General features: G+C 33.1%; 1 protein-coding gene across 1 annotated transcript; it reads right to left on the bottom strand.

The window, feature by feature from the left end:
• Positions 1-333: 333 nt before the first annotated feature.
• Positions 334-10,691, bottom strand: cog7 (component of oligomeric golgi complex 7). The gene is made up of 18 exons (XM_058764929.1): positions 10,458-10,691; positions 10,160-10,372; positions 9,435-9,583; positions 8,544-8,660; positions 8,295-8,463; positions 7,606-7,688; positions 6,965-7,087; positions 6,681-6,879; positions 5,228-5,355; positions 4,625-4,779; positions 4,407-4,523; positions 4,217-4,282; positions 3,219-3,399; positions 3,000-3,140; positions 2,832-2,915; positions 2,189-2,303; positions 1,858-2,001; positions 334-1,263 (listed from the first exon to the last, which is right to left on the bottom strand). The coding sequence occupies exons 2-18, from the start codon at positions 10,323-10,325 to the stop codon at positions 1,097-1,099; spliced, it is 2,304 nt and encodes a 767-aa protein (XP_058620912.1). The 5' UTR covers positions 10,326-10,372; positions 10,458-10,691; the 3' UTR covers positions 334-1,096.

Raw genomic sequence — 10,691 nt, 5'->3', positions numbered from 1 at the left:
AAGAATCCTGGGGGTAAAAAACTCATATTTCTTGAGCAAATCAGCATATCAGGATGATTTCTGAAGGATCACGTGACACTGAAGACTGGAGTAATGATGCTGAAAATTCAGCTTTGATCACAGGAATAAATTGCATTTAAAAAAATAATTATATATATATATATATACATATAAAGCTATTTTAAATTGTAATAATATTGTGAAATATTACTGTTTTTACTGTATTTTTGATCAAATAAATGCCACCTTGGTGAGCAGAGAAAAACAAAACAAAATGTTAATGAATGAAACCCCAGATTTTTGACTGATGGACTATATATATTTGTGAACACTTTCAGATATGCTTAATACAAAATATGTACTAATTTTAAAAATCATAACATTTTATTAAACAATCATTCCAGGACCAGGGGCAATCTGATAATTTCTTGATATTTAATATTACAATGTTGACAATTGTTTATCCAAATTTTTGCACTGCAAAACTTAATATCACAGGCCAGATTTAAGATGTATTGTAAAACACAAAACAATGCACTTAAATCTGTTCGGATGTTTTATTTTGTTAACAAATGAACAGAATTGAAAACATTCCTCAAATGCTGTATGAAACTTCCCATGTGAGCAAAGAAAACAGAAATACAAATTCAGAGAGCCAGACATGAAAAGCAGAAAGTTATCATGTAGCCTGATAAACCAGAAACACAAGAGTGCGCATGTTTATTACTGATCAAGAGAAATAATGGCAAACATGCAAAACACAAAAATAAATATGCAAACCATCTTTCATTGTGCCATTCAATTAAATCCCTGGAGCCAACAATAAGCAGAAGAAACACCAGCAAGACAAAACTGGATCACTGTAACATTTTCTTTTCTGCACAATTTAGTCCCAGACTATTTTTTATTTTCCTAAACCATCAACTTCTGTTAAAATTTGTTAAAAACATAATTAACAATAAGTGTCATTTATAGATTTATTGTGTTTGTTGAGAAATATTAGATCTGTTTAGTGTCACATTTTGGTGTTTGTTTCGGCAACAATGAAATCCCTTCAAACACATATTGGCCCATCTACTCGAGGCCGGTGGTGGTGTCAGTACTCCAGACCTCTCATGGTGGCGATGGCCGAGGCCAGTCTGCGCGGGAGGGGTTTGGCCGTCTGCCGGTATTCATCCGGTTTGGCACGAAGAAGGGTGACGATATTCTGGAGAGTTCTAGAGCTCTGCAACCCCAGCGCATCCATGACGTTACTCAGGTAATCTGGAATGACATTAATAAAACACATACACAAGTGTTTTTAAAAACTTTATATTATAACAAATAATAATAATAATTAAAAAAAAAAAAAAATAGGAAAACAACTTAAACAAAAGGCCTGTTTTTCCATAGGCTTATTTGTAAAAAAAATATATATTTTTAAAAACTACAACTAAAAAAACAAAATCACACACTGATAAATTATATATTCATAAAAAATTATATTATATATTTAGTTATTTTTTTATATATTATTTAACTAACTATAAAACAATACAAAAATTCACTGCTTAAACATTAAAGTTGAAGTACTAAAATAAGTAAAACAGTAAACATTTTAATGAAATGTTAAAATGAACACAGGAAATCTATAGATAATAGTAATTTAAATTATGATAAAAATAGAAATAAAACAATTGCATAAACTTGGCTAAAAGAAATCATGACTCAAAACACGTCAGTTTTAACTGAAAAACTTGATGTTAATGATGAATAATAAAAACAAAGCCACTAGAGCTTTGTAGCTTCATTGAGAACAAGTGTTACATATGAATTTTTGTTGGTGATAATGGTGCCATGATGTAATAATTATGTCACCTATGTCAGTTGCCAGCTGTTTGGTTACATGCGGACTGAGCTCAGGAAGCTGCAGGATGACATCACAATAGGTCTGCATGGTCGCCCTGGCGATAGAACCCAGCCAATAATCCGCCGTGTTCTCCAGCTCAGGGACGTCATCGCCTACAGAGAGAGCAGACACATCAGACATCGTGTGTGTGTGTGTCTGTGTGTGTGTGTGTGTGTGTGTGTGTGTGTGTGTGTGTGTGTGTGTGTATGTATGTATGTATGTATGTGTGTGTGTGTGTGTGTGTGTGTGTGTGTGTGTGTGTGTGTGTGAAGCAGCTTTATTTCATGTGCTTGTGTTCACCTTGTTCTGGAGGGTACGGCAGTTTGCCAGTGTGTAGCGCGAGTTCCAGCGCTGGATCCTCCTGAGTCACAAACGGCTCCAAATGCAGAGGCAAAGACATGATATACTGACCGATCTATAGACAAAACACACAAATAGAGTGCACAATTATATAACTAGAATGTATACAGGTCAGATTTGTAAGTATCTAAAAAAATAAATAAATAATATATATATTTTATTTCACACACTATATATATATATATATATATATATATATACACATATATGTATAGAGAGAGAGAGAGAGAGAATTATATATAAAATGCAATATAAAACACAACAAAATTACCAAAACTTTTAACTAATATTAAAATGAAAACAGAAAAATATATATTTTTTAATTTATTTATTATATATATATATATATATATATATATATATATATATTATATATTTAAAACTACAGTATAACAAATTTGCACATAAGTGTGCAGTGTGGAGGTGTCTACAATAAAGAGTCTAATTACAGCCATTAACGTTCATCTCGTCCAGTGAACATGTGGCTTGTGTTTGTCCCTGTATCTTTAAGAGCATTTGTCATCATGTTTGACATCATAAGGACATGGACTAACACTCAGATGATGTGTTTATATTGTCTTACATTAGTGATGTACTCCTGCGGTGACAAACTGAAGGCCGGTAGATCATCAGTTAGCGTTTCACTCAAATTAGCAGAGCCGCGACCCTTCAAAAGTCAAAAACACAATGACTCAAATACGATACGCGCTATTTTTGACATTTCATAATGACCTAAAAACACTGTGCAAACCTCTGGTTTGTTGAGAAGGAAAAGCTGCTGCTTGATTTGCAGGAACACCGAGTCAAACGCCAGCTGATTGGCCTGCTGGTTCAGACGTGTCAGAGCGCCGCGAGTCTCAGCCAATAAGCTTGAGTTTCCTGTTCCTTTCTCCTGCACGAAACAAACTTCAGTTTACACTTCTAGAATATGAAAGCAGCACATTCAAAGGACACGTATATGAAGTGAAACCTTGAGGGAGTGCAGCGTCTCCAGTAGAGTATTATACTCAGCCGTGTTGGTTTGCTGAAGGTAGTTGTATTCCTGCCATGGGTTCTTTTGGCTCCGCCTCTCAGCCACGCCCTCTTGTAAACCAGTCAGACTTCTGGGGTTAAACCCCTCCCACAGGAAACGCCCAGCCCTCCCCAGGATCCTGCCAATCACAATGCACAACCATGATTCATGACTGGAAACACTCATAAATTATTTATATGATTATATAATTTATATATTCGGATAACAATGATTATTATAACACACACACACGTGTTATTTTGGTATTATATTCATTACTATTATTATAGTTTTTGTTGATTTTTTGAATTAGTTTGTATTTTTTGCGAGTTTTGTTATTTTTATTTATTTTTTTACATCTACATAGTCTTTTTATTTTATTTAAGTTTTAGTTTTTAGTTTTAGGTTATTTAATTTTTACATACTGTTATTATACTTGTTAATGTTTTGAATTAGATTTTTATTTTTTATGTGTTTGACATTTTTATTTTGTCATTTTCTTAATGTCTATATAGTTTTTTAATGTGTCAGTTTTCAGTTTATTTAGTTTGTTATGTTAGTACTTCAACTTAACAAAACTAAAATATTAACTATTAATAATTAACAAAACTAATAATATATATATATATATATATATATATATATATATATATATATAAATTGTATAATAATTAAATATATAATAATTACTAGGGTTTTATGGTTTTAGTTGAGGATAATAACCCTGATAAATACAAACACATACACGTATACATATACATTATATATTTTATAGTTAATAATTTTAATTAAAGAAATACTTATTAAAATGTTATATATGAGTTATAAAATTTTATATAGTTTTTCAATATTTTAATCATATACAGTGTAACAGGGATATTATTAGGGTAAAATTTAATAACTTAAGTAAAGACAGTTTAATAAATAAAGCAGATTTGTACTTTAACACATCTTACTTGTTTGAAAGCTGCTGTTCAAATGCTCCACATTGTCTGAGTAGCTCACCACAGGTTGCAATGATTCTAGAAGAAAGAACAAACAGATAATACTTTTATGTAACTATACATACATCTATAAACATATAACTTTAAACTTACACTAATCACCATTAATGGCAAAAAAACAAAAAAAACACCTCACACCCACCTGACAGAGTTCTGGAAAGCCGTCCAATCCTCAGTGAACACCTCAGAAGTGGGCGTGTCCTCTAACTTATACTTCTTCCTGATTGATTGAAGCGTGACAGAAAAGTCTGACACGTACCTGAGAGAGAAAAGAGAGAATCCGCTAGAGAGCGCAGCTGACCTGTGGGCTGTGTGTTTGTCTCTGTGTGTAAGCGTAGTAAATGCGTGTATGATTCATACTTGCTGAAAAGCGCTCGCAGGGCTTTGATGAGCCCACACACACTGAGACCATCCGTGAACTTCACACAGCGATCCACGGCAGCCGCCGCCAAACCAAACACCTTCTGAACAGAGTGTGTGAGCTCTAACACGCAGTCCAGAACCTCACCACGCTCCTAACACACACACACAAATAATGAATAAAAAACACATGGTGAATGCTATAGAGGAAAAAACAAACATAGTATTTATACAATAAACATTTGTGAATATGTATATTTAACTTCAAACTCTTATCAGCATCTGTTACAGCAGGTAATTTAGTAACTGCACAGACAGATTCAGTGAGCAATAGGTTGAGTTGATTCAGTTGATTCAGTCCGAGAATGATCCACTAAAAAGAATTGCTCATAAGCGTCACTTGTTTGCAAATCACACTACATACAGGCATTGAAGACAATGCTATAGGAAAAAGCGTTGTTTATGTACTGTCTTGGTAATATTTCTCAGTATGCTACCTTTTTATCCCTCATCTCACAATGCAAGTAAAAAATTATTGGAAGCCAAAGCTTTATAGTTTGTGTACTAGTGCAAGATCAAAAATGAAAGCTTCTGTTTACTCACCAGAGGAACAGCACTGAGCTGGATCAGTAAGTTTGTCTCCTCTAGTTCTCCGTATTGCATCTGATAAGTCTTATAAGGTGAATAAACACATGATACCAGCTCTGCCACCTTCAAGAGGTTACACTCGCCTGAAACACACACACATGAAGACAAGAAAACGATGAAAAATATAATCTCACTATATAAGCATATACAAAGACTGATGATTTTCATGTCAATTTTTTTAATATTGTTTAATAATGTGTATTTATTGTTGGCGTTCAATTCCTGTCTTAAGGTCCTTTGTTGATCCCACGCTTTTTAAAAAAAGTGTATTTATTCATTATAAATTATTGTTATAAATGATATTTTTTAGTGCTGTCGCGATTAATCACATCCAAAAATAAGTTTTTGTTTATATATCTGTGTGTTCTGTGTATATTTATTATGTATATATAAATACACACCCATGCATGTATAAATTTAAGAAAATATGTTACGTTTATATATTAAATATATTTATATATAACATAAATAAATGACCATACATACATACATATACATATATATATATATATATATATATATATATATATATATATATATATATATATATATATATATATATACAAAATATATACTGTATGTGTGTGTATTTATATATACATAATAAATATACACAGTACACACAGATATATTATGTAAATAAAAACTTTTATTTTGGATGCGATTAATCGCGATTAATCATTTGACAGCACTTTAAGAAATATATAAGAAAATTATACATATTTTTACCGAAAATGTATTTTTAATAAAATAAATGACCATTTATAAAAATTCTCATAACAATTAAGAAAATTAAACAATTAAGCAAATTTTCCCCCAAATTCTCTTCATTATAATGTGAAAAAATAACTCTCATTACTGTAAATATGTACTCTTGCAAATATTCTTTACATCTTAAATCGTTTAAAAAATGTTTAGTATATCTTTTTGAATTACAGCAATGAGGAGAAATTTTTTTGTATTACTGTAAACTACTGAGAATAGCGGGAATGTGATGTATATCTATATATAAAACGGGTCATAGAGAAGATGTAGCATTTTAGTATCAAATCAAATCAAATTAATAAACGTGATTTTATATACATATACAGCATATTAAATGCAAATAAAGTGTCTAATGTTTCAAATAACTTTTGTGAAAATGTCAAATTGAGAGAAATAATTTTTCTCTCATATATAAAATATAAAACAGAATAAGTGATAATACATTTTATCAAATGTTACATGATTAAAATTTGTTGCTGAAAAATCTGTAAAACCTAGTAGTTTGAAGGAAAGTGGCAAAGATTTAAAATGACTATTAATTAGTTTTGGGGGCTGCACTGAGATACTTAAATAAAGTCTTTTAATATCATCTAATGATTCTTGTTCTAAATATGCCTGACAGGATTTTTTGGCGTACACGCACCGAGCTGCGGCTGCATTGCCGCCTCCAGGCTGCGACTGAAGTTCGCCGCCGTCTGATGGAGCTCCAACAGCACATCCAGACGACAATCGCCAGAGCAACGCTTCAGTGCCACAGCAATGCAGTCTGGGATAGACGGCACCATCGCCCCCAACGTCTGGATCATCAGCACGGTGAGCACTTCACAGGGGTTTTTAAAGACCTGCACACACATGTACACATGTCTTAGTGTGTGTGACAGTACGAGTATGAACGCTGTACTGCGGTGCGGATGAGAGTGTGTGTACCTGACTGCTCCACTGAAGCTGTGTGTGCCATGTGGACAGAAGTGTGTCGTAAAACTCCGAGAGCTGCTGCTTCAGAGTCGCGTCTGACTGACAGATGCTTTCCCACACGTTCAACAGTTGTGCCTAAACACACACAAGTTTATTTACCCATTTATTAGGTATATTTTTATACTGCCACATCAGCAGCTAGGCTATTTTCATGGTGGGAACAAAGTGACTAAAAAAAGTTGGAAAACTAATTAAAAAAACTTGCACTTTATTTTACAGTCCTGTTCTGGATGCATATACTATGTAATTACATATTATAACTGGGTACTAACCCTGAACCTTCACCTAAACCTAACCATATATTGCAACTACTTTCTTAAGTACATTATAAGTACATGTACTGTAAAATAAAGCATTAAATGTAAAAAACATTTAAGATTAATACAAGACAAAAATGCATTCAGGTGATACTTTTTAAAAACAGCAGTTAAGCGTAAAACATAAAACATCTCTAAACATAAAAATGTTGTCTTTTTACCTTAAAACCTGTGCAGTACAGGTATAAAAAATATATTTTTCAAAGCAGTTTAAATATAGGTAATTTCATGATAACTCTAAAGAAAAAAAAAATGTCTCAAATTAAAATGTTGTACCTTGTGGCATTTAAAGTAGTAAGCCAGTAACTGCGGCATTCTGTCCATTTCGGTAAAAACTCGTACAAAAAGCTTTGCTTGATCTGAAACAGATTATACAAATAAATATTAGCATCTTGGCATGTTAAAGCATATTATTCTGTAAGATTATTTTTTTTATTTTTGAATGAATTCTCTTATGCTCACCAACGTTGCATTTATTTGATCAAAAATAAAGTAAAAACTGTAATATTGCGAAATATTATTGCAATTTGAAACAACTGTTTTCTATGTGAATTTATTTTAAAATGTAAAGCAAAGCTGAATTTTCAACATCATTACTCCAGTCTTCAGTGTCACATGATCCTTCAGAAATTATTCTAATATGCTGATTTGCTGCTCAAGAAACATTTCTGATTATTATTAATGTTGAAAATAGTTGCGCTGCCTCATATTTTTGTGGAAACCATGATGCTTTTTCCAGGATTCTTTGATGAATAGAAAGTTCAAACAGCAGTTATGAAAAACAGGAATCTTTAATAACATTCTAAAAGTTTTTCCTGTCACTTTTGATCAATTTAATGCATCCTCACTGAACAAAAATAAGAATTTCTTTCAAAAATAAAATCTTACTGACTCCAATTCTTTGATAAATGTAATGCCATTTAAAATGTATCTCTTTTACACATAAGCCTGATGTATAACAGCACCTGTAGCCAGTGAGTTGAACGTGGAGACGATCTGTGTGCTGGTCAGAGCTTCCAGACGGTTCTTCAGAGCCTCCAGCTGAACACACTTCTCACTGTAGTCTGGTGTGTCCACCAGCATCGCCAAACTGCCCTGCATGGCAGTCAATTTACCGCTGATCACAGCCACGTCCTGCAGACAAACACATCAACATTTCAGATCCACATCCACACTCATGCTAAGAGCATGAAGACAGATGTGTAATACATCACCTGCGTCTTAAAAGTCTCCTCAATATCGGCACTGAGAGTGCTCCATTTATCAGCTTCCTGTAGCGCTTCTGCTGCTAACTGCATACGAGACTTCACCTGATCAATCTCCACCAACACCTGCCACACATCGATATAAAAAACAAACAACTGTCTACAGTATGCCACAAAAAGTTAACATTTGCATAAACAAAAATCAGCAGGGACTGAACTATTGTATCTATATATATATATATATATATATATAACTATAACTATCTTTTTGCTGTGAAATCTTTAATGATTTTTATAAAGTAAACAATAATAACTTTCATACTGCTAGTAATATTTCAAGATGAACACTTACTGGACTGAAGCAACTTAGGTTTACTTGATTATCCATACATGAATTTATTAGAAATACCATGTTAAAATTTGAGTATCAAATATGATCCATCGGGCTTTTGAGGAATGTTTATCTGTTCATCTCTCAATAATCATTGTATTGGATTGCATTACTAGTTTTGAAACTACAGACCTTTTATCATAAAACTAAGCTTTGAAATGTTATCTTATTAAGACATCATTGGGAGTGATAGAGAGACTATACTGCTATAAAGATCTCATTGATTTACACTACAAGCTACCATATAAATATCAGTAACTGCACCAAATTGCATATTTTTGCACAGTTTGGTCCTATGAATAAGACTATGAGGTGATTTTTCCTCCTTGAGGAATGAGCTCCATATTCTCACTATCTCATATTATATAGGCCATAAAAGCCTGATATATAGAATCAGAAATAATACTTGTATGAAATGTACTTTAAGCTAATAAAAAATAAAAAAAAGTTTGATATTACATAACAGCTGCATAGATCAAAAAGTGATTTGTGTGTGAATTTATTCTTACCTGCATAGACTGCACCGTGTCCTGTTCGAATTTCTTGATGTCCTCTTTAACCAGAATCATCTGATCCTTCAGGAAAGACGCCTCCTGTTTCAGAGCTTCAATATCCCTCAATACACGCGGCATATTCTGCAGGGCCTGACTGCTGCTCTCTGCAAACACACACACACACAGAGAGACAATCAGAGACTGACCAAACAGATACAAACCACCATTCAAAAGTTAAGAAATTAATACTTTTATTAAGCAAGGATGCATTCAATTCATCAGAAAATGACAGTAAAGACATTTATGATGTTACAGAGATTTCTATTTCAAATAAATACTGTTCTTTTAAACTTTCTATTCATCAAAGAATTCTGTAAAGTATCACACTTTCCACAAAAATATTAAGCTTTCAACACTGTTTTCAACACTGATAATAAAAAAAATCAGCATATTAGAGTGATTTCTGAAAGATCATGTGACACTGAAGACTGGAGTAATGATGCTGAAAATTCAGCTTTGATCACAGAAATAAATTACAATTCAAAATATATTCACATAGAAAACAGTTATTTTAAATTGCAATAATATTTCACAATATTACTCTTTCTCCTGTATTTTGATCAAATAAATGCAGCCTTAGTGAGCAGAAGAGACAAACACTTCCTCACTACACAGTTTTGATGAGAATGCAATGACATTCAGACATTTGAAAGACTGCTTTGAATGGATGCCACACTCACCTTCTATAGAGTTATTGACCTCTTGAATAAACAGCTGCAGCTTCATGACCAGAGTAGAGGCGTGAGCGTCTGTTTTACCGGGTACATCTTTCTGAGCCACTTTAAAAGCTCCATTCACCCAGTCCTTCACATCAAAATCATCTGCCAGGAACTTGGAGAAGTCCATTTTCACGCCTTTAGTAAGCCTACAGAGCCAGATTCAGTCAAACCCATCTGCAGGGAATAAAAACGACATGTTGAAAGTGTTTAACGGTGCATATTTTGCTCTATTTACTCAAACGAAATCTCTCCAGCAGACCTTCACCAGTCTATTCCATAATTCTTGCCCACACCAGCCTTAGACACGAACATGAAATAAACAGCCCATGAGAAAGATATAATCATGACCACGAGATACAGTTCAAACAGTGCGATCGCTTCCTCCAGCGTTAATTTAATAGAATAAAATTGATAAACAAATTCTGATCTTAATGTTTTCAGTGTTTGTACACTGCTTCCTGGTTGCGCTTGTCCTAATATGTACCGGCGGTGA

Source organism: Onychostoma macrolepis, chromosome 24, assembly GCF_012432095.1.
Source record: "Onychostoma macrolepis isolate SWU-2019 chromosome 24, ASM1243209v1, whole genome shotgun sequence".
NCBI classification, from domain to species: Eukaryota; Metazoa; Chordata; class Actinopteri; order Cypriniformes; family Cyprinidae; genus Onychostoma; species Onychostoma macrolepis.
The sequence above is the reverse complement of the archived record's forward strand: the minus strand, read 5'-3'. Positions and strand labels throughout refer to the sequence as shown.